The following is a 25,929-nucleotide window of genomic DNA, read 5'->3' as shown; positions in this document are numbered from 1 at the left end:
AATTAATGTTTACCCGTGACGTCGCTCATGTACATTTAATAATGTTTGTCTATTGCCTTCTATTCAAATAATTTTGCCATAAAGTGCATTAGTGTCTCTTTATGAGAGATGCTAATAAAGCCTAACATGCATATAGCCTATTGTACAGCATTTTTCATATAGGCTATTGCACAACATTTAAAGACAGATTTATGCAGATGAAATATTTGAAGTAGAGAGCATAGCCATGCAGGCTTTAATTTACAATTGTTGCATTTCTACATGCAGTTCCTAAGGGGAATGATTCTTCTATTTAGAATGGTATTTGCCATGTTTTTGAACATTTTCTATGTTGCTTTATTAAATTGTAACATTTATTATGCTGTGGATCAAACTATAATAAATTTAGAGACTTTAAAAGAAAGATATGTATTTTCACGTGAGTAAGGAAGTCAATTAACGGGATCATCTGCTGGCTCTCAGTGAGATTACACTCTAGGTAGCTGGCCATTTTTTCTGCGGCTTGGATGGGGGAATGTTTGACTAGACGCTTCTGTCTATATCAACAAGATTCATTTCCTTACAGCTATAGAATAGATTAGAGCATGTTTTCAAAATCAGGAATAAAAGAGAGGAAACATGGAGAGAAGGATTGGGAGGAGGGAGGACAATGAGAGGACACATACAGAGAGAGGTAGGGAGAAATCAGTTATTTTGTTTCCAGATTGCACCCTTTGTACCACCTGAGATAGGTCACTTCATTAATACAGGACAACAACCCATAGAGCTTGCTTTTCATTTACTTAAAACTTCTTATTTAGATAATTGAATTACATGATCAAAATGATTTCACCTTTACCCCATTCTAAGTTATCTGCAAGCTGCTTGTTTGATAAGACTCAACAGGAAGCACACACCATTATGAGTAAGAGAGTCCTTTGAGAATTCTGTCAACCAGACCAGGTATTGTGACACATTCCCTTAATCCCAGTATTTAGAAGGTTGAGGCAGGAGGCACCATAGTTTTAGGTCAGCTGGAACTACACAATCAATTACTGGCCAGTCTGGGTTATACAGAAAAAAAAAAAGAATAAAGGGGTGTGGGAGAGAAAAAGGAAGGGAGGGAGGAAGAGAAGGAAGGAAGGAAGGAAGGAAGGAAGGAAGGAAGGAAGGAAGGAAGGAAGGAAGGAAGGAAGGAGAAAACTATTGTTTTAAAAATGCATAATATAATATTTTAATATGAAAACAGAAGAAACTACTTCTGAGGTTATCATGTAAGTTCAGTGAAGTATAACAATTAGATATTGCAGTTTAGGAAGAACCCTAAACTGGGCTCCTATTTCCCAGCACTAGAGTCTACAGACTATTTTTACTAAGATCCTTTTCTGGGCTCTGGATCTCTGTTTTAGGTAGCTTTACTGAGAAATATGTTAGTTTTGCCTATTATGGTCCTAAATTTATTTAAGCCCTCTCTATTTCCACTCCCTGGTGATTGACTGTTCTGTTTAAATTGTTGCCTCAGAATTAAGTTTTCTTTTTTTTTCATGGAAACTTACAAGGACGTTTCCTTTTTCCTTCTTTTATGAGGACAGTGTTTGCACAGTATGGTTTGCAGGAAGCACAGATTCCTCTTGTGTTGGGCTAGGGAGCAGGGACACCAAATGATCCTGCTTTCAGAACCAGCCTGGCAGAAAATGCTTGGGTCCTCTATTTTGGCTATTAAACAATTGAAAAAGCACGTCCAAAGAAATTCAACTCTTCCAGAAATATCGCACCAAAAGATGAAAAGGTTAAAAACCTCGGGCAAGCAAAAGAGAGTATTTGTTTTGGGGGAGAAATTGCTAACTTTGTCTGACTCCCTTGGAAGAAGACAAGAGCTGAGATTATGATGGTCCAATAAGGTGAACAATCCCTATATGAGGACTCCTAGTTATGTAAAGCCATGTCCCATACTTAAGCATAAGATGCAGGCTGTGACACTGAAGACGGACATAGTAGGTGAGTACTGAGTGGGTGGTGGTTCGGTTATCTCTGGATCTGTTTGTCCTTCTTCCCAGTGTGGTATCACTGAATAAATAAATCTCCTTTTGCCTGCTTTTCATTATTAATTTTTGTATTTTAGTTGACTTTTATGGATGAACGCCCTAGGTTGGTGTGTTGTGACTGCCAGAGAACAGGCTTTGACCCTAATAGCAATGGAAATACATTGTTGCTAAGATCAGCTACATGCTGACTTTTGCCAGAGGAAAGGCATTGAACATCACAGAAACAGGAGGTTTAGGATTGACCTCTTGATTTCCTGTCATTCACCATAATCTTTTGCCTTGAGCTGCCTCTGGAGTAAGGTTGAAGAGAGAAAATTAAAGCACAGAGCAACCTAACCCACACAATAGAACAATTCCTGATTGACTTGTACCTTGAATTAAATTCAGGGAACATAGCCTAAGCAAAATCGGCCTAACCATAAATACCTACAGTCAGGTGAGCATGAGAAAGACATGGTGTTTCAATTATACAGTATACTACAGTTATGGTTAGTTAAAAACATCTTCAGACGCTAGTGAGCATATATCTATAGTGTGACCATGTAGAATGTTAAAATGACTATAGTATTAAAATGGTGTTACAAACATTTACTCATTTCCTATTTTAATACTAATAGTTGACAACACTTCTATTTTACCACACCTGCACACTTATCTTAATAAATGAACTCTTATAGCTTGCTCCTTCCAACATATTGGTCTTGGGGATAAAACATAGGTGGTCACTTCTTTAATCTGCTGAGTGATTTTGTTAGCCTTAAGAAAATTATTTTTATAGGAAAATTGACAGGCAGTACAGAGTTCAATTATATAAGCAACGTTCATACCAATACACTACAGTTTTAATTATTAGCATCTTGCATTAATATGATTCACTTGTTATAAAACAAAAAGCAGCATTAATATGCTAAAGTACACAGTTATTTTTGGTAAATCTATAATATGAACATTATAGTAATATCATAAGTAGTTTCATCATTTAAAGTCTCCCATCCTATAATTATGCAATCATTCTTCTACCCATCTTCCCAAACCAGCAACACCAACTCATTATTTACCAAATTCAGTCTCCCCTGAAAGATGGCACAAAATTGTAATTTTTCAGTCCTACAGTCTCAGATTTACTTTTTCATTTAGCAGCACACACCCCATATTCTTCGATACATTCAATAATTTGATATCTTATTTCTTTTCATCACTGCTCATGTTTCCTTATAATTTCCCATTTGAGGAAATGGTGAATTTTATGGATACTTGTGAATGAATTTAACTCCCTAATTCATTTGAATATGTTTGATGAAGCATGATTTTGGGGGGTTCATTTGGCAAGCATGTGTTTAGTTTCTACAAAAATATCAAATAACCTCCTAAATTTTATGTGATGTATTGTGTTTCCACCAGCAGTGAATGTATAGGAATAGCTGCTTTTGCACATCCTTTGATACTCAGTATTATGTTTAGGGGAATTTAGTCATGTGAATATATAAGGCACAACATGTTTCTGCTTCAATTTGTAATTCTCTAAGGCCACGTGATGTTGACTATCCTTTCACTGTGTATTTGACATTTTTGATAATTATTCTTGAATGTCAAACTGATAAGATGTGTTGCTCAGAGCTGTTATCCAATTTGTAAATAAATTTTCTTGCTAAATATTAAGAGATTTCTGGATATTTGTAAACAGCTCTTTATCAATAGTGTACTTTAATCAAAAGTCAAGTGTTGTCTTATGTACCTTACTGGACATTTTTTAAGAATTTGTTTCTTACTGTGGTGTATTTATAAACCTGGCTAGAAAGAGGCAAGAGGACTTCCAGAAAATATCAAGTTTTATTTTACATTTTATTCCAAATAACAATTTTACCCGAGAAGAGTAGAAAATCTAAAAAGTGTAAATGGGTCAGGTGGCACATGGCTTTAATCCCAGCACTTGGGAGGCAGAGGAAGGTGGATCTTTGTGAGTTCGAGGCCAGTCTGGTCTACAAGAGCTAGTCCCAGGGCAGGCACGAAAGCTAAACAGAGAAACTCTACATAAGCCCCCCCCAAAAATGTTTAAATAAAAACAATCCTTTCTTTTGAAGTTTTTAATTTTTTTCTGTGCAATCTCCTATGGAGAAGTCTCTCAGAAGCTATAATTTATAACAACTGGTTATTGTGATTCAGGCATTCACGTTTGCATTGTGTGCAAAAGCCCCAACATTCCTAATTATATGAGTATAGTCTTTGAAAGTAGGGAATTTGGAATGGCTCTTCTACTCTAGATGTCATTGTTATTCCTAATAACATTAGCCATAATCAGCATATTATTCAAAACCAGACTTTCGCTCTCTTTAACAACACGCAATCATCTAACTTTTCCAGATTTTTTTCTACATGAAAATATTTGTATTTTTAATGCCAACCTGATTAGACCATGCATTTGTTGCTTCATCTTTCTCGGACTGGTGCCTGCATGTCATTATCATCTTGCGTCCTTGTCCCTAATAAATGTTTCCCTCTGGGAGCCACATGGTACTCAAAGCTGTTTACAGCCTTTCCAGGAGGCAAACAATTAGCCACTGAAATAATTCAGTTCCAAAGGGAATTCAAATTAGCTACTTTTCTCATGCATCATCCCTTTATGTGAATCAACTCTATGTCAGTTAGGTTAAAATGCTTCTAGATAGATCTAATTTTAAGACATTTTTTTTCCTAGTTAATATGATAAATCCAGACAACTAGGAGGAACTTATTATCAAATGATGGTTCCATTCAGGTTCAATGATTTTTGTCTTAAAAGATTTGTTTTAAAGAAAAAAAAAGGGACACTAATTTTTGAACATATATTTTCTAAACAGGTAAAAAAAATTACATGTATAAATATGATGCAACAGAGAGTCTCAAATGTGAGTAAAATGTTAATTCACTGTGTTTCTGGCCTCATTTGATACCTAAGTGTATTTTGATTGATTTATTTGTGAATTTTTCTATTTTTCTATGATCTCTATCTACTAAATTGATCTTTTCCATGACTGAGGGTCTGCCAATGGAAGGATCTCTTACAGCAGTTCTGTGTCTTCCTTCTAAAGGTGGTTGATTTAATTTATTAGTGTTACTGAATGGTTTGCAGTGTTAGGCCCAATGTTTAGAATGCAATGCTTTCAAATTTGATTGTTTTTCCTCTCAAACTCTTTGTTTTTAGTCCCAATTTAATTGGTTCTTTCCAATTTTGAATCATTCTCTACTAAATATTCCAAATTCTGATCTTGATAGGAAGTTACATTTCTTTCTTCTGTCTTAGGTACTTTATCCTAAACTCAGATATCCTTTCCATTATATCTTAAGCTTCTTTACTTAAGGCAAACTCCACTTATGAAAAATTCTTATGCATTTGGGTCTTTCTCAAGATCACTCTTGCATTGCTCCATCCTTACGGTATAGAAGAAATTATTTAGCCTCCACAAATATTTTTAATAGATATAGCTAACTTCTTCATAAGGCAGATAGTTTTTAGCATAAAACTCTGAAAAATATGTTATACTTCTTTATTTTTTTAAATTTTTCTTGTGATTCTATTACGATTACATAATTACCTCTACCCTTTTCTTTGTCCATACCCTCTCATATAAGCCCTACATAGCTTTCTTTCAAATCAAAATTCAGGCTCTCTTAATATGCAGTCGTTTTTAATTTTTTTTTTCAGTTTTGAGTTCTTTTATTAATTAATTAATTTATTTATTTATTAAAGAATTCTGCATCCTCCCCACCACCACCTCCCATTTCCCTCCCCCAATCAAGTCCCCCTCCCTCGTCAGCCCTAAGAGCAATCAGGGTTCCCTGCCCTGTGGGAAGTACAAAGACCATCCACCTCCATCCCGGTCTAGTAAGAGGAGTATCCAAACTGCCTTGGTTCCCACAAAGCAACCTACCTCTGGACCCAGCAATACCAGTCTTGGGAATATACCCAAGAGATGCCTTATCATACAACAAAAGTATATGTTCAACTATGTTCATAGCAGCATTGTTTGTAATAGCCAGAACCTGGAAACAACCTAGATGCCCTTCAATGGAAGAATGGATGAAGAAAGTATGGAATATATACATATTAGAGTACTACTCAGCAGTAAAAAACAATGACTTCTTGAATTTTGCATGCAAATGGACGGAAATAGAAAACACTATCCTGAGTGAGTTAAGCCAGACCCAAAAAGAGGAACATGCAATGTACTCACTCATATTTGGTTTCTAGCCATAAATAAAGGACATTGAGCCTAGAATTCGTGATCCTAGAGAAGCTAAATAAGAAGGTGAACCCAAAGAAAAATATATAGGCATCCTCCTGAACAGTAACCTTCATCAGGCGATGAAAGGAGACAGATACAAAGACCCACATTGGAGCACCGGACTGAAATCTCAAGGTCCAAATCAGGAGCAGAAGGAGAGAGAGCACGAGCAAGGAACTCAGGACCGCGAGGGGGGCACCCACACACTGAGACAATGGGGATGTTCTATTGGGTACTCACCAAGGCCAGCTGGCCTGGGTCAGAAAAAGCATGGGATAAAACCGGACTCGCTGAACATAGCAGACAATGAGGACTACTGAGAACTCAAGAACAATGGCAATGGGTTTTTGATCCTACTGCAGTCGTTTTTAAATACACACACACACACACACACACACACACACACACACACACTGCTAGCCAGCTCTATACTTCTTTAAATCAGCGGAGCCATATATCAAAGACTTCCGGTTATCAAAGAAAGAGAGAAAATCTTTCTCAACACTTTTCATTTTTATATTTAACCCATTTGTGCCTACTAAACACTGGTTGAATATTTATAATGCAAGCTATAAGAATGCAAATGATCATAGCAATAGAGGAATGCAAAGAATAACGTCAAATTTTATGACAGACTTGATTTAGAATCCAATATTTCTCAATATGTCTCTGCTAGCCTTTCTTCTGTTTTTTATTTTTTCAATGAGGTTTGTTTCACATGAACCTACAGGCAATGTAAGGTTGGATGTCTTAATAATCACCACAGGAAGTTCAATTAAGAAACACTCTTCAGGGAAATGTTGCACTTTCTACAAAAAGAATGATTTCTGTAAAGATTGCCTCATCAGTATTAGAAATATCTTACTGTATCTTTCCGTATTGATTTATTAATCCTGTCGTCTCTCTGAGTGTGTACATGCCTGGATGTGCTTACTTCTCTATCCCTGTCTCAATTTCTCTCCCTTCTTATTTTTCTCTTATTCTCTATTACCAGCACATTAGTTTTTTTCTCTTATAGATTTGCAAACCTAGAGAGTCCCGTGTCTATGCCTATTTAACTAAGCTATGGCTAAGAGATCTCCTTTGGTGATATTAATTTCTGTACAGAATTAAATGGAACCAGTGAATTGACATGCTTCAATAAAACTTGAACACAATAGCTAAAAATGGAAGTATTTCCACAGTCCTAAGATATGGCGTGAAGGAAAGGTCTGGCCAGTAGAAGTCCTGAAGTCCATCAGTAATAGAACATGAAGATGAACACTAAAAGATATTTAGACAAACTTACAATACAAACACCAGAGACGAAAATTACCACCGAGAGATTGTAAAACTCTGTACTTTGTCATCTTCTGCACGTCTCTCTCTTTCTGTCATGTCTGTCTACACATGCATACACAAACAGTCTTCTGGGACCATGACCTACTGAGTCAACTAAGCAGGGCTTATGTGGGTTCACCGGAGACTAATGGGGCAAGCACAGGGCCTAACAGTTGAAACAGGTGTATTTCTGGCTCTCTGGGGGTAATCTTAGTATTCTTTTCCTCCTGTTGGATTGCTCTATCCAGTTTCAATATGAGAACTATGCCTAGTCTTATTTCATCTTATTATGTTTTATTTGATTGCTGTCTGTTGGAGGCCAAGCCTTTTCTGAATGGAAATAGAGGAACTAGATCTGGGGGAGAGTGGTTGGGGAGAGTTTGGAGGAGTGGAGAAAGAAGAAACTATAGTTAGGATATATCACATGAGAGAAGAATTAATTTTAAAGAAAAACATAAACATATATCCTAAAAACAATCCTAAACACAATACAGGAAGCAATATTTTATGCTGAATAAAGGAATGAGTGCAATAAAAAGACAGAAAAACTAAATAAGAATCCATAATTGATAAAACACAAAAGACCATTGGGAGCACAATGGGCATAATAAGTCAACAACATGATGACAGAAATTGACATAGAGTTTTCAAATATACCTTAAAGATCAAAGATCTCAGCATTTCAATCACAAGGCAAGGGTGATTGAGTAGATTGAGAAACACACCCTGATATATATAAGAGAAACATTTCTTAGCTAAATATAGATATCTCTTTAAAGTAAAAATAATGAACAATATTACTCCAATCAAGTGGGACCAGGAAAGAAGCAAAGTCACAAAAAAAGAAGCAAAGTCACTATCTTAATATCTGACAAAATAAACTTCAAGTTGAAACTAATACATAAAGGATATTCAACAAAAAGTGCTGAGAAAACAATGCTCACATGTGAAAGAATGAAATTAATCTTTATCTGTCAGTTTGCACGAAAACTAATTCCACATGGATTAAAGACACAAATTTAAACTTTAGACACTGACATTGTTGTAAGAAAGCACAAGTAGCACCTTATATAATATACGTGTAGGAAAGGATTTTCTAAAGAGTACTCATTTTGCCCCAAAACTGATGCTAATAATTGATAATTGGAACTTCATAAAACTAACAAGTGTCTGCACAGTTAAAGAAACAACCATGCAGGGTAAAAAGGAAGCTCATAGAAGGGGACAAGATCTTTGCAAACTAGAAATCTAACAGAAGATTAATATCCAAAATATATAAAGTCAAAACACAAAGAACCAAAACAAACAAAGAAACTAACAAAGACCCATTAAAAATAGTCTTGGGACCTAAAAAGAGACATAGTAAGTTTCATTGCCTTAACAAACAATAAAAAATAATGGTTAATAAATAGCTTTAAAATATTTGTCATGAGAAGCAATTAAGAAAATACAATTCAAAACTTAAAAAGATTTCACCTTAACCAAGCCAGAATGGTAGGGTTTAATATAAAACAACTGACAACAAATGCTGAAGTGGATACAAGGACAGGAGGAACCAGTTTAACAGTTGGTGGGATTGTAAACTGTAAAAGTCACTACAGAAGTCAGTGTAGAGACATTCAATTATATACATTACATATAAGTTTTGTTATACACTTATATACATACAGACTCTTCACAAAAGTCTATTCAGCTATAAAGAAATGAAAACACAAACTTTGCAAGTACACAGGTGAAACTAGAAAAGATCTTATTAAGTGGGATAACCCAGACTCAGAAGTACAAATGTTACAAATTCTGTCATCAGAAAGTCTTGACTTCAAATCTTCAGACATGAGGACATGTTCTAGAGTAACTCCTGAAACCACACAAGGGCAAAGGGACCTCAGCTAAGGAAGGAGGGTGGGGGAGCAATTGATAGGAGAGTAATAGGTTAATAGTAGTAGGGGTTTTAAATAGGAAAGTGGAGGGTGATAAATACATAAGGACAAGAAGGGTAAATAACAGTAAGGTTATCTGTAAAGGCTGTAAATGAACAGAGACTTTTCAACAGAAGAAGTTCAAATGGCCAAAAGACACTTAAGATCGTGCTCAACTTCCTTAGCAATCAGGGAAATGCAAATCAAGACAACATTAAGATACCATCTTACACCTGTCAGAATGGCTAAAATCAAAAACACCAATGATAGCCTCTGCTGGAGAGGTTGTGGAGAAAGGGGCACTCTCTTCCATTGCTGGTGGGAATGCAAACTTGTCCAACCACTTTGGAAAGCAGTGTGGCGGTTTCTCAGGAAAGTCGGGTTCAACCTACCTCTAGACCCAGCAATACCACTATTGGGAATATACCCAAGAGATACCCAAACATACAACAAAAGTATATGCTCAACTATGTTCATAGCAGCATTGTTTGTAATAGCCAGAACCTGGAAACAACCTAGATGTCCTTCAATGGAAGAATGGATGAAGAAAGTATGGAATATATACATATTAGAGTACTACTCAGCAGTAAAAAACAATGACTTCTTGAATTTTGCATACAAATGGACAGAAATAGAAAACACTATCCTGAGTGAGGTAAGCCAGACCCAAAAAGAGGAACATGGGATGTACTCACTCATATTTGGTTTCTAGCCATAAATAAAGGACATTGAGACTATAATTCATGATTCTAGAGAAGCTAAATAAGAAGGTGAACTCAAAGAAAAACATATAAGCATCCCCCTGAATATTAACCTTCATCAGGCAATGAAAGAAGACAGAGACAGAGATCAACATTGGAGCACAGGACTGAAGTCTCACGATCCAAAGGAGGAGCAGAAGGAGAGTGAGCACGAGCAAGGAACTCAGGACTGCGAGGGGTGCACCCACACACTGAGGCAATGGGGATGTTCTATCGGGAACTCACCAAGGCCAGCTGGCTGGGGTCTGAAAAAGCATGGGACAAAACCGGTCTCGCTGAACATAATGGACAATGAGGACTACTGAGAACTGAAGAACAATGGCAATGGGTTCTTGATCCTTTTGCACGTAATGGCTTTGTGGGAGCCCAGGTAGTTTGGATGCTCACCTTAATAGACCTGGATGGAGGTGGGTGGTCCTTGGACCTCCCACAGGGCAGAGAAACCTGCTTGCTCTTTGGGCTGAGGAGGAAGGAAGACTTGATTGGGGGAGGGGTAGGGAATGGGAGGTGGTGGCGGGGAAGAGGCAGAAACCTTTAATAATTAAATAAATTAATTATAAAAAGATTACATAGAACAACTGATGACAAAATAAACTAAATAAACTAAATAAAAAAACAATACTGTAAAAAAAAACAAAACAAAAAAAAGAATCATACTATTTGCTACCTAAAAAAATCCATAATGCCTGTAAATTGGCATATAAATGTACATATATATTTTAATTGAAATTTTCTCATCTAGGTTGACAATGCGCTCTCCAAGAGCCAAAATTACCCAACAAAACTTTGAATACCATACATGAGAATCCTTTTATTTTTGTTGTTGTTGTTTAGAGTTGTGCAAGAGATTATTAAAACATTACAGATTATTGCTATTGTATGAATACACACATATATCAATAGTCCTTATCCATCATCAAGGAAATATATCTTTGCAACAGATGGAGACTCTCACAGAAAACCACAACCGGTTAAAATGCAGGTATATTTAAGCCAGTCTCTATAGATACATCTACAAAATAACTCTCACACCTAAGGCTCAGGAATAATATAAATGTGGGATGGAAAGATTGGAAAAGCCATAAGATCAGGAATTGTGATGAGACGGTATCTCCTAATAAAGAACTACATGCAACATAAAATCTCACTAATGTGACTTCCTAAACATAAACTGAACAAGGACAACAATACATATGCTTAAATGGATAGACAAAAACCTACAAGGCCTCAGTCCTATGTAAAGAACTACAGGAATTCTAGAAGCAGGAGAAATGGTCTTTCCCTAGGGAAGAGCACATCAATTGATTATCAAACACCAGATGATTAGCCCTGAAAAAAAAAATATCCACTAACCAGACTGAGAAGACTATATTTATGAATATATGTAAATGTACATATGTATGTAACAATCATTAATGAAAAAAGCTATGAATTTGTAAAAGAGCAAGGAGGTATATATGGGAAGTTTGGTGAAAGTAAAGGACAACACAAATTTTGTAATTATATTAAATGTTTTGGGGATTTTACACAGTTCATCATATCATCCTGATGACAAATTCTCCACTTCTCCACATAGGACATCTGAGTCATCGTTATGTAAAATGCTGTCTAATGTGAAAAGTCATAAATTCATTTAAAAATATAGTTCTGTTTTTAAGAGGGATTTCAAGTGCCTTATACTTTTACTGAAACAAATACCCACCACAAATAGGAATTACTTTACATGAACATTTGCTGATTTTTTCTTAAATAGCTTTAAGTTATTGAATTTATTTGTATTTGTTTAGTTATTGGAATTGTACTTGCATTCTTGCATTTCAATTACTGTTTTCAAATTGTGCAAAAAAATGGTGAATGTAAGAATACGTGCTCATGTGTGTGCTATGTTGATAAACAACATAAATGCAAAGAAAACGCCCTTTGAGAATGAGAATATTGAATTTCTATGGACTGAACATTATAAATCTTTATGTTGATATAAGATAGACAGCAGGACTGGAGAGATGGCTCAGGGGTTAAGAGCATTGCCTGCTCTTCCAAAGGTCCTGAGTTCAATTCCCAGCAACTACATGGTGGCTCACAACCATCCATAATGAGGTCTGGTGCCCTCTTCTGGCCTTCAGGCATACACACAGACAGAATATTGTATACATAATAAATAAATATTTTTTACAAAAAGATAGACAACAAACTACTCCCTTTAGGCTATAAAATTATGGTGCACTATAAATCTTGTTGACAAGGGTATCATGTATTTGTCTTTAAGAGATTTCTTCTTCTAGAAGCAAAAATGCTTTATACTCTTATGACAAATAAGATAGTATCATAGTTTCCTTTGCTCAAACTAGTATTGAATTTATAAAATTAAAATGAATTTGTCCTGAGGGTTAGGAACATCCATTAGGGGTTGGTTATAAATGGTATAGGGTTGAATGGTAGAAAAAAGTAGGCTCAGAAATCTCTCTAGAAAGGGGGGGGGGGTCTGGATGGGATGAAATAATAGGTAGAATAGTGAGTAACAGTAAGATTATTTGTGGACTATTATTTATAAACAATTTACATTGTATAGATTCTTGTATATTGATACAAATTCAAATTATTTTTGTTATATTAAGTATGCTCCTCTTTCTGTTTAGAATATTTGTGCACCAATGCAAAGTTATTTGGTTATATTGTAAACATGCATGTTTCTACCTCACTTAAGATATTTTGTATATTGATACAATTTTAGAATATATTTATCATATTTCACTATAAATTTCTACCTCTAATCAAGATACTTATATAATGTTTATATTTTGAGGTCATTTTGTCCTCATTTGCTGCACATTTATTTGAAAATTAATTTTTAATATAAAGCCTTAGTCTTAAAGCTATATAGCTATTCAAAGTTACATATAGGTCAACAGTCATCCAAGTTTGTCATATTTATAGTGAGACTAGTGAGGTTCTTTAGATGCAAAGAGATTATATTCCACATTCTTAGCTAATCTTCAAACGCTTCGAAGAACTCTAGAATATGGCATTTAAAAACTTATGATTTTGGTGTCATGAGACACATTGCTCCTAGAAGCACCAATCTTTTATGGAAACAATGTTAGGCACCAAAGACACTCCACTTATAGTTTGTTTTCTTCATGGAAAAACTGGATTTGGGCAAACAACTGCCCCTGCTTTGACCACTGACAAAATGCATTGTGTCTAGACTAATCAAGCAGATACAAGCAAAAAGACTGCTAAAAGACTGCTAAACCTTACCAAGACAGGTTAAGAGAGGTTTTTTTGTTTGTTTGTTTTTTTTTTTTTTTTTTTTTTCTAATTTTCTTGCCTCTGAAAATGGTCTGTCACTTACTCTAGGCCTTAACCAAAGTTGGTTGCCCCAACACTGCAAATGAGACTTTGGGTGATTGCCCAGGTAGCCAGTTTTCTCTGCCATTTCTTCCACCTTTTAGAAGTTGCTTTATTGTATATCCCATTTACTCAAGTAATATTATTTCCCTTCTCAGGTCTTTGATGGGGTTGAAGACTAGATAGTCATAGTTATTTTCCTCTAATGACTTATACAGGCCATTTTTTAATATAAGACAGTTTCTTTATACAAAAGACCTATACTCTTTAGGATAGGATAACTATTAAAATATCTAGCATTTATTTCTTGTTTGATGTTGTTCATGCTGGTTGTAATTTTAATTTTTATGTATGCTTTTGCCTCTTCTTTTTCCTGGACAATACTTGATATTTTTGTTTTTACTCTACATAGTTTTGTATTAGGCTTAGAACTCTTTTTATTTAGACAAATGGGAAAGTTGCTTTGGGAACATCTTGAGTCAATAGCCAATACCAGCACACTTTGGGCATGGTCTCATGTATATAAATGCAGCCAAGAAAGTGTGAGCAGGCCGCTTGGCTGCTGGATTTGGTTCCCAGTGTTCACAGAAGACTGTGGATTGCTACTCTTTCTGTGAGTTTATCTCCAGATACATAAACCTTTGTTTATTTCCTTCCTGGAGATTGCGAAACTCTTTTGTATGCCAACACATATTTTCATCATCAAATCCTATGAGTAAGGAAAGAACACACACATAAAAATTGCACACATATCTGCATTAATATTCTTTAATAGCATCTTTCTGTATACAGCAAACCACCCTGAAACTCTTGTCATATTTAACCCCTGCCCCCACAAATCAAGATCTCAGCCTAAATCATCTTCATGCAAATTTCTTGTCTTTTTCACAATCTTTAGATCTTAGGAACATCAACAGAAGTGAGATACTTGAAGGAATTGATTGAGCTATTTAGACTGTTCTTGCAAGTGAACCATGGCATAATATATCAGCATATTCTCTTTTAATTGGAAAAGAAACTGAGATCAGAATTTCATATCCAATTTGATCTAACAATATTTTAATAAATAATGATGGGATAAACAATTCATAGGATAACTTGAACATCCAAAATTTTCTTCATATAGAGAGAAATAGATCAAATTAAGACCATCAAAGCAAATGCCTTTACTAGAGTGAGAACAACATGGTAAGGAGACTACAAACAAGAAATTTAGCCGGGGTGTTGTGGCACACACCTTTAATCCGAGCACTCGGGAGGCAGAGGCAGGAGGATCTCTGTGAGTTCGAGGCCAGCCTGGTCTACAAGAGCTAGTTCCAGGGTAGGAACCAAAAACTACGGAGAAACCCTGTCTTGAAAAAAAAAAAATCCCCCCCCCCAAAAAAGAATTTCATTTGCTTTCATTGCCTTATTAACTTGAACATCTTAAATTATTTTGAAAGGATGACAAGAAAAGTTAAAATAATTATGTATGAAATGTAAATAATTGGTAAAATATTATTATAAAGTATTAGTCTGAATAGAATAAACCATGCTAAAATAACTGTGACCTGGAACACATATTTTTCTTTCCTTATTCCTCTTTAATTGAAAATGGATTTTTGTCCTCATGCAAAATATACTGATTATAGTTTCCCCATCCTCGAATCCATTCAGATTCTCCGCACCTAATCCTCCCCTGCAGATCCTTCCAGTATGTTTCTCATTTGAATGGAGTAGGCTTCTAGAAAACAAAAACCAAACACGACAAAATAAAATATAAGATGAAAAAAACCTATGATAGTGACATTGGATATGGCAGTCCAACAAGAGAAAAAGAGTTTCAAGAGCAGGAAGAAGAGTCAGAGACTCACTCATTCTCACCCTCAGAACTCCAATAAAAATTCTAAGTCCAAATATATAATATTTGACAGGTTTCATGTAGGGCCTGCACTTGCTGCTTAAGTTTCTGTGAGTTCTTTTGTGCCTTGCTTAGTTGAGGGCCTGGTTCTCCTGGTAACCCCCATCTCCTCTGGCTCTTACACATTTTCTACATCTTTTTCTGCGGGGTTCACTGAACTCTGAGTGGAGGGATTTGATGGAGACATTCCATTTAAAAGTGTGTGTTCCAAAAACTCTCTATCTGCACAGTCTGGTTGTGGGTTGCTGCATAGAATTCTATCTACTGCAGAAGAAAGTTTCTCTGGTGATGTCTGAAAAGGGCACTGATCTAAGAGTATAGCAGAATATCATCAGTAGTAATTTAATTGATATATTTTTTAAGACCAATAATGTTTGGTTTTACCATAGTCTTTAAGCTACCTAGTATCTGGCATTTGGTCACACAAGAAGTGTCAGCTATGGGGTTCCAGCTTATGCAATAGGCTTTAAGTCAAATCTCAGATATTGGTTGACTACTTCCACAAGTTCTGTGACGCAATTATTCTAGGTTATCTTATAGGGATACCAGCATTAGGTAAAAGAATTTTTGGCTGGGTTGGTGTTTATGTTTCTCCTTTGATGGCCTGCAGAGTAACTTACCATACCAAAGATACTAGAATGTAGGAGTGAAAGCTTCGTGTAGGCACTATCTTGCCTTCTATATATTCAATTAGTTGTGTGTATGCTCTCTTCTGCAATGGGGACTCACTCTCAGTTTGTGGAAAGCAGCCTTTTGCGTGAGCAAAATCCTGGATTGTTTGGAGCTTTCCAAGGAAGCTCCTTGGCCAACAACCCAAATGAATGCAACCCTGGGGTATCTAACTCTTAATCTACCAAAAGTACTTATTTCTTACCCAGAATCTACTATAACTGATCAACATATGGTCTTCTGACTTCTTATGCCATCTCAGGCTATGTTTATACTGGCTGCAAAACCATACATAATGACTGAGCTAGTTGAATTTGAAAAACATTTCTTCCCTTTAGTATACATATGAATTTTATGTTTTTCCATTCATGGTTTCTTTGAATAATATATAGTCATGAAAGCACATCTTAATTCAAGATGTCAATTGTTTTGAAGCACAAAGGATAGTAGACATAAAGAAAATAGTCTGAGGTACAAATTCAGCCCAATTTCAAACTAAATGAAAAGTATTATTTATTGATACTTGTAGATTTACATATTAAAAACACACAAATTTCTTTAAAATGTATAATATATTAATAACATTTGACTTGCAAATTACAGATAATCAAAGATACATGGATGAAGAAATTGGTGTTGAGCTGTTATTTTTTAATTATTTTTGCAAAATATTTTATACACTTAAAAGCAAAATCAAGTTTAACATACACTTAATTGAATGTTCTTTCATTTATATGTATTATGCACATGTTTATTTATAAACCATCTGTATTTATACATAGAGGAAGGATATGCAATGTTTTTCTCTCTGCAATTTATTAAATATAACTATGAAAAATCCTTTAACTAATTTTTATACACTCTGGAAAATAGCTTTCTTTAAACATGTGGTGGTCAAATTTTCCTATTAATAGCTTATTTCCTCATGGATTGGTATATCTTTTTTTGTCTAGGTACTCTTTCTAATTGTGAGGATTTAAAAGTGAGAAAGAAATTTGGAGTCCCCGTTGATATCTCACTTGGAAAAACAAGAAACAGCAAAATATTTGGAATTCTCAGAACCCTAATAAAGGAAGCTCAATAGGTAGCAAAAAATTTAGGTGTTGGGGAGGATTCAGTGTGGAATGGTCGAGTGAGTAAAAATCTTTCCATTAAGTTGGTTTCTGAGTCAATAATTTACCTATAGAGAAACTATTCAAGATGAGTACAAGAGGAAGAAAAGAGAGACTGACAGAAAATGCAAGAGAATGTTCTATAAATAGTAGTGAGGACAGTGAGGTCAGAAGAAGGTATGTCAGGGGAAAGGCATAACATTGGAGGTCTGTTGAGTCGGACATGAGGCTATGTATTCACTGGTTTCTTGCAAGCAATGGCAATGAGTTTAGTTATTGAGATGAAAAGTCATGGAGAAGGAATTAGGGGAAGAGATCATATGTATCCCTCTGAGTCATTCTGGAGGCTGTGTGAAAATACAAGAAAGCCAAGAGGAGAAGGAGGTAGACAATGAAAGAATAATTCTCCAGAGAAGGTGCTCACCATAGTCAGACTGGCAGCAGTACAGAAGGAAAAGGCAGATCGCTAAGCAAGAGCATGCTGACAGATCTACTCTGGAATGTGAAAGACTTGTTAACTGTAAGTGAGAATGCCTTTAATTTAGAAAGACTGTGAGGGTAGGGTTGTATTTTAAATCAGGAGGCTCTTCCTCTGGCTCCCTTCCACACTCCCTCATTCGCCCTCCAAATATGAGATCTTCATGAAATACCAGTGATGGTAATAAAAGGAGTAAAATGTTCACAAAGATCTTCATGATCTAGCAGTCATGGTAAAAAAAGAAAAAAATGCTCACAATTTTAGTTTCAACTGAAGACATATAATGTAAACTAAGATAATAAGAGTTAAATTAAAAATTAAAATTAAAAATTTTAATTAAAAAATGCTGTGTTTTCATATCTAAGTTAGTTAATATATACACAATTCCCATACATAGAATTTATTTGTCTTGAACATTGTATAATGAAAATGGGACCCAAAGAACATTACTTGTTCTTAGAGCAGAGAGCTAGTATTTGTAGAACTAATGTCTCTGTATCCAATAGCCCCGCTTGCTGCTTTTCCTGGTGACTAAACATAGAATAATTAAATCTAAAATTATAAGACTAATATTACTAAGGGAAAAGAAGGAATACCATGATTAAACACTCAGTTTCTTTAGGTATAAAAGTTAGATAAAATTATCATTCCTTTTGATGGAGAAAGAGCACCTTGAAAAGAGATAAAAAACATGAGCAGTGTTGTCTTAGCACAGATAGTATTTCAGGAAGGGTGTAGTCAATTTTGACCATGGATGATGATAAACCAAATGAAAAGATGGTTTTGAATTGATTTACTATTTTTATATAAACAGCATAAAGAATTGTGGGGACTTTGACAAGATCAAATCTAGTGAGGAAACAATTATAGCTTTAGAAAGAGAGAAATTAAACACAGACGACACATTTTTGAAGTGATTTTAGTAAAGCAGAAAAGAGTCAGAAGAGATACCCATTGAGGACATTCACTGTCCTCTTGCTTGCTAAGCCAGAAGAATAGGCTACTGTTACTACCCTCCTCAAAGCAGAATTTAAAGAACATGCATACAGAAATGTTGGAAGTGCAGGACATTATCTTATTCTGTATTTTATTGAATAAAAGTGAGAAACCTTAGCTGACAGTAAATCAAAAGAGATGGAGAAAATGGCACAAATAGGAGATGGAGCATGCTCAAGCTTCTTCCTGAAAAAGCCGAGCTTCTCTGATTGTAGATTTACTTGGAATGGTCTGGCACCACACTGACCTTCTAACTGACCTTCTAACAGATATACTGCAATTCAGAGTTTGGCAATGTGACACTTGGAAGGCATAATTTCATAGTCAGTGGGGATGAAGTACTGCAATCTTAATGGGTAAAAGAATAGCAATAATTAGTAAAATAATAGATTCATTTAGATTTTGTCTGACAAAAATTGATTAAAACCTCACTATGTCTTCATTCTCTTCAGTATTTTCCTCTTTTTCTTTAAATATACAATATTTTTGAAAGTTTTTCTAAAGTGTCCATAACATTGAATACTCATTTGAAATCTACAGGAAAATCTTTGAATATTATTAAAGAAGCTTTGATAGTTTCTCTATGAAATAAATAGCTATCACCATGCAAAGATATTCCATGACAATATTCCAAAAGATTATTTCCTAAAACTAAAAAGAAAATTTATTATTAACTTATTTTTATTACCACTTGGAAATTTGTTTGGGGAAAAGTGTTTGCTATCTTCATGCAATCATATAGATTTATCTCTAAGACTTAAGAATAATTTTATTCATCAATATTTTAGGTACATAAATCTGAGATGAATGACAAAAATTACAGAATATATTGATTTTGCCTTACAGTCCATAATCTTTAATTTATTTAAAAGCATAAACATGTGTGCCATGACAATTGCTACAATATGCATCAATGTTTCTTTGCTCCATTCACCACTGCTTTTATGTAAAGGTCAGTAAAATTATGTACATAATACAAATGCAGAATTTCTTTTCATGTTCCTGGGGAAATTGCTGAGAAGTCACAATATCATTCATCAATCTATTTTCTTAATGTTTTAAATATTACTCCAAAAACGGAAGTATGATAGGTTTTCTGTCTCTTGTTGTTTTGTAATGTTTTTTCTTTCTACACAATTGATTAGTAGTTGACTTTGCTGAGAGGCAGGGCTCTCAGTTAAGTGTCTTCTTTCTTTTTAATACCCAACAAATGTAATTGTAAGAATTATTGATAATAATACCTAGTATCTTAATAACTAAATGTAGCAAGAGTTCACTTAAAAAATACGAGAATCCTGTAACTTTACATTTGAGTATGAAGTTTTGTAGTAATATCTATATGGTAAATATTTATAGATTGAAATAGATAACAAAGAAATCAAGAAAAATTTGTCATGATTGGTGAGAAAAAGGAGGGAAAATATATAAGGAGAAAGGAAGGGAGAGGGGGAGGGAAGGTGAAGGAAGGAGAGACAAAGGAGAGAAAGCTGTGATGGTTATTCTTGGTTGTCAAGGTGAGTGTAACTGGAATTTACTAAAAAACAAAGCCAACCAAAGCAGCTTGGCATTCCTGTGAGAGGGCTTTGGTTAAATGGACCATTTGAGGTAGGAAGACCCACATTAAACAAAAATAAATGGAGGTCAGAAGAAGACTCACCCTAAACCTGGGCCACATCTGCATTTGGTAGCCTTTATAAAGGATGTGGAAGAAGCTTTTGCTTTTCTCTTCTTACTTCCCATTGTAATTACCATGAAAATATATCCTGCTGCTGAGGCATTCCTTCATTGACACAAGACCATCCTTCTTTAGGATTCTGATGTTTAATGAAGACCAGCTGAGACATCCATCGTCATGGACAGAAGAATTATTGCTTTCTTTGTCTTTCTATTGGAAGACAACCATTGCTGGACAGCCAGATCACAACCTTTTAAGCCACTCTAATAAATCCCTTTTTAAATAAATATATATATATATGTATATATATACACATATATGTGTGTATGTATGTATATATAAACATATATCTATAAAATCATTCTATCAGTTTTGTTCCCCTGACTAATACAGAGGAATAGAAAACAGGAAATGGGGAAAGGGATAAAATAAATATATATGTAGTTAGATATAAATATATATATATATATATAAGCAGATATATATATAGAGAGAGACACTGTGTATGTATATTTATATATGTATTATGCACCGGGTATAAGTATGGAATTTACTTTGTATTTATGAGCTTTATCTCTGATTTATTATTAATAAAAGTAAACCTTGAGGGAAAATCACTTTGGCATTTTAAATTTCCACTGAGAAAATGAGGATTAAGGAATCTACTTAGAGTAAAAAAACAGAAATAAAATCTAATTAGTAATTATAGCTTATAATTATTTACAAAGCTACTTTGCAGACCTAAAGCCTGATGGAAAATGTTCAATATAGACAAATGTTTCTTTTTAAAATAAGTAGATGAATACTACTGAGCAAGAGATAGTATCGTACTCAAACCCTTTTTTTTTTGGTTTTTCGAGACAGGGTTTCTCTGTAGCTTTGGTGCCTGTCCCGGAACTAGCTCTTGTAGACCAGGCTGGCCTCGAACTCCCAGAGATCTGCCTGCCTCTGCCTCCCGAGTGCTGGGATTAAAGGCGTGCGCCACCACCGCCCGGCCTCAAACCCATTTTTAAAGACAGTTGGAGACTGTGATCGATGACAATGAGGTATATTATATTTCCACCAAATGGTTCAGAGAGACAAGGAAACTTTCATTTCAGAATATGCCACTGATGAAAGTTCCCCCTTCATTTATCAGTTTCCCAATAAAAACATTCAGAATACAGATTAAAAACCCAAAAGTTCTGCTTGCTTGACTGAATTTTCAAGACTGAGACCCATCCACAGAAGTGAAACTTTTGTTTTGCTGATGTGGGAGTGATTTCTTTCTAATCTGTTGCTTTCATTGGTTAATTAATAAAGAAACTGCCTAGGCCCATTTGATAGGCCAACCCTTAGGTGGGTGGAGTAAACAGAACAGAATGCTGGGAGAAAGAAGCCGAGTCAGTGAGTCACCATGATTCTCTCACTCCAGACAGACGCAGGTTAAGATCTTTCCTGGTAAGCCAGCTCGTAGTGCTACACAGAATATTAGAAATGGGTTAGATCAATGTATAAGAGCTAGCCAATAAGAGGCTGAAACTAATGGGCCAGGCAGTGTTTAAAAGAATACAGTCTCTGTGTAATTATTTCGGGTGTAAAGCTAGCCGGGTGGCGGGACGCAACCTGCCGCTCCACACAACATTTTGCAAAATATTTTGGATGGCGTGGTAATTAGCCTGAGATCTTAGATCTGTTTGTAACAGAGAGTGATTGAGTGATTCAGTAACCTTTATCAAATTTATAGTTTTAGGCTTAGCACAAATAACCAGTGAGATAGTTCCTTCTAGGGTATAAATGATTAATTGAGAGGAGGTTAAATGCTTTTGGGAAAGTTTATTAAATTTTCTAGGAGCCAAAAGTGCCATTTAACAATTGGTTACTGCCTCTTCCATCAAAATAGCCTGTTACACCCAGGTCATGTATCACATGCCAGGTAAATATAGTTCTTGTCTTGGTGATTGAGCCAGGGAGTTTTAAAATGTTTCTAAAAGAGGATAAGATGAAGCAGTAAAGAATTGGTACCAAAAAAATAAGTCTACAGCCACCCCGCAGCTCTTAGTACGTCATTAACTCACAATTCCTTTCACATTAGCCCACTTTCCCACTGCAGAGTGCGATCAGCCACAGCATTTATCAATTCACACAAAGAATCAAAGCAGGAAGAAATGTGCTCTTCATTGTCGATCAGGGGAGCCAATTGCAGCTTCTAGTAAATCCCTGTCTAAGTCATTGAAGTGCAAAGCAAGCAAAAAAGTCGCTTCTCCACAGTCTGCCTTTTCAGCAAGATTTGATAGCTTAAAGAACTATTTGAAATGTGTGATGACAATCATTAAGTGTCTATCACATGAGGCTTAAGTGGTCATTTGCTGCATATACACTGTATGATTATGGGGCACATGTTAATGCTATTGAATTAAGATGATTTCAGCAACTCGAAACAAATGAGCAGATATTACACATGGCCCTCTCCTTTGAATCACTATAAACGAAAGTCACTATATGAATTTCTTCACAATTCTTCAGTTTTGTAGTGTGCCCATTCTGTGGAATAATCCTTCTGTACACTGTAAATATATATTACTCTCATTGGTTAATAAAATACTGACAGGCCTGTAGACACACCGGAAGCATAGGTAAGACAACCAGACACACAGAGAAGGCTGAGATGAAGAAAGATGGATGGAGTCAGAAGAGATGGCAACCATCTGCCAAGCACACAGAACATGTAGAAAATGAGGTAAAAAGCCATGAGTCATGTGGCCAAACATAGATAAGAAATAGGGGCTAATTTATGTGTAAGAGTTAGCTAATAAGCCTGAGATATAGGCTAAATATTTATTAGTAATATTAAGCCTCTGTGTTGGTTATTTGGAAACAGCTCAATAACAGAGACACTCCGCCTATATACCCATTTATCCTGTGATTAATCTTGAGCAAAAAATTTCATTTGAATCATAGTGGAATGAAATTGTAACCTTACCCAATTTATGGTGCAGGAAGAGGGCATCTTTGTTAACTCCAATCTAATAATTACATTTATGTTTTGGAACTGATGGGATCTCTGAGTCTCAAAAAAAAATCGATCAGTTTGGCATAACTTATTAAAAGAAGATGATAGTCTTCATGTCCATAATGTAGCAATAGTTTATAAAATGCAATCACATAGTCCTTTTTAAACTATATTTTCTATAGATACCACCATGGATTGCTCAATCCCGACCCTCACAATTATTGTTTTTACACAGCAATTAATCAAATAACAGTTCACAATAGACATCTTAAAAATCTTCACTTCTAGTCTATATTTCAGTTTAACTTCTAAAGATACATGATCATATTTTTCTATGATATCCACTGATTTTTATGATTTGAGGAGAACTATCAGTGTTAAGTCATATTTACTATTAGGATCAAATGATGGTGGAATTGTTTTAGAGGTTATAGTTACCTAATAGTTACCTTGATAAATTTTAAAGTCAAATGAGTAAAAGAATGGGGTTAGAAAGCTTATCACATACATTTAACATTATCTCATACAAAACTAAAAATCTAAATGTCATAGATATATTTGTGTTAATTGCAACTAAAATGCTTTCTATCATTAGCTATCAAAGAACAATCTTACTTACAGAGCGAGTGAGATAGTTCAGTAGGTTAAAGTTCTGGCTGCCAAGCCTGATAACCTGAGCTTCTTTTTATTTTAAAATGTATTTTACTGTAATCTTTTATTCATTTTGCATATCAATAAAAGTTCCCCCTTACTCCTTTCCTTCTTCCTCCACCTCCCCTTAATCCACCCCCATCGACTCTTTAGAAAGTGTAACGCCTACACTTGGTTAGTCAACAAAGTCTGGCACATTCAGTGGAAGTAAGATCAAGTCCTTCTCCTGCTGCCATATCATATGGATGGGTTTAGATTCTGTTCCCACAGCAAAGGGTCCCACAAACTTCTAGACATATACCCAAATGATGCACAATCATACCACAAGGACGCTGTTCAACCATGTTCAGAGCATCATTGTTAGTAATAACCAGTCATCATGGAAACAACCAAGATGCCCCTCAACCAAAGAATGGAAAAAGAAAATGTGGTACAGTTACACAATGGAGTACTGCTCAGCTGAGTTTCATCTCGAAAACCCATATGGTGAAGAGAGAATTCTGCCTCCCAAAAGTCACCTTTTGATGGCCACAAGGATGCTGTATTGCTCATATACTGACACATGCTCACACAGAAAAGTCAATTTAATTAAGCTATTATTTAGTGATATTTAAATGAATCTTAATATATACCCAGTGCACAATTAAAAGCAATAGTGTATATATACATTACTATATTACTATCAAATGCTTAAACAGGCTTAAAATTGACAACTCAGGCCCCTTTACCCTGGCTAGCAGCGCGGAGACCGCACGATACCTGGAGTTACTGTGAAAGACATTAACCAGCAGGAGTTCGTCAGAGCTCTGGCAGCCTTCCTCAAAAAGTCCGGGAAGCTGAAAGTCCCCAAATGGGTGGACACAGTCAAGCTGGCCAGACATAAAGAGCTTGCCCCCTATGATGAGAACTGGTTCTACACACGAGCTGCCTCTACAGCACGGCACCTGTACCTGCGTGGTGGTGCCGGGGTTGGCTCCATGACCAAGATCTATGGAGGACGGCAGAGAAACGGTGTCAGGCCCAGCCACTTCAGCAGAGGCTCCAAGAGTGTGGGCCACCGCATTCTCCAAGCCCTGGAGGGACTGAAAATGGTGGAAAAGGACCAAGATGGGGGCCACAAGCTAACACCTCAGGGACAGCAGGGACAGAGAGATCTGGACAGGATTGCCGGACAGGTGGCAGCTGCCAACAAGAAGCATTAGAACAAAGGATACTGGGTTAATAAATTGCCTCATTCATAAAAAAAAAAAAAAAAAAAAAAAAAAAAAAAAAAAAAAATTGACAACTCAGCAATGAGCAATGTACCTAGTGTATATTTCTTAGCTTCCAGTGTAGTTTCCTATGAAAAGGTCAGAGTTTCTCGGGTACAGCTAGTTTTAAGCTGAATCAAGAAACCTGCAAGACCCTACAATATTTTTAATGTTATAGAGTAAAGAAATTATAAAAAAGATAATAATGAATGAAAAAATATGGACAGCATATATATATATATATAAAAAAAAGCAAAAATTGTAATTTTGACTTTAGGAACAATTAAATGTTTACCTAATAAAATTATTTGAGGAAAATTAAGCAACTGTTTTTTGTTGGTTTGTTTTTTGATTACAGATATTCTAAAGATGGGAAAGGAAACACAATTTTAAATTAATACTTATATAACCAGACATAGTAAAGAATGATTTAAGATAATTAAAATAGAAAGCTTTTTAGGTATCACTATAGCTCCAAATAATAAACACAAAAATATCATGATGATGGTTGCTTAATATTATTTGTTATCAATTGAACTAGTGAGCTTAAAAGAAAAAATAATTTTAATTCA

At 35.3% G+C, this 25,929-nt stretch overlaps 1 protein-coding gene across 1 annotated transcript; it reads left to right on the top strand.

Moving 5' to 3' along the window:
- The first annotated feature begins 16,251 nt into the window (after window positions 1-16,251).
- LOC130885224 (40S ribosomal protein S19-like) lies at window positions 16,252-25,309 on the top strand. Its single transcript, XM_057786664.1, has 2 exons — window positions 16,252-16,368; window positions 24,845-25,309. The coding sequence occupies exons 1-2, from the start codon at window positions 16,252-16,254 to the stop codon at window positions 25,307-25,309; spliced, it is 582 nt and encodes a 193-aa protein (XP_057642647.1).
- Window positions 25,310-25,929: the final 620 nt, after the last annotated feature.

Source organism: Chionomys nivalis, chromosome 12, assembly GCF_950005125.1.
Source record: "Chionomys nivalis chromosome 12, mChiNiv1.1, whole genome shotgun sequence".
Lineage (NCBI taxonomy): Eukaryota > Metazoa > Chordata > Mammalia > Rodentia > Cricetidae > Chionomys > Chionomys nivalis.
This window is presented reverse-complemented; position numbering and strand designations above follow the sequence as displayed.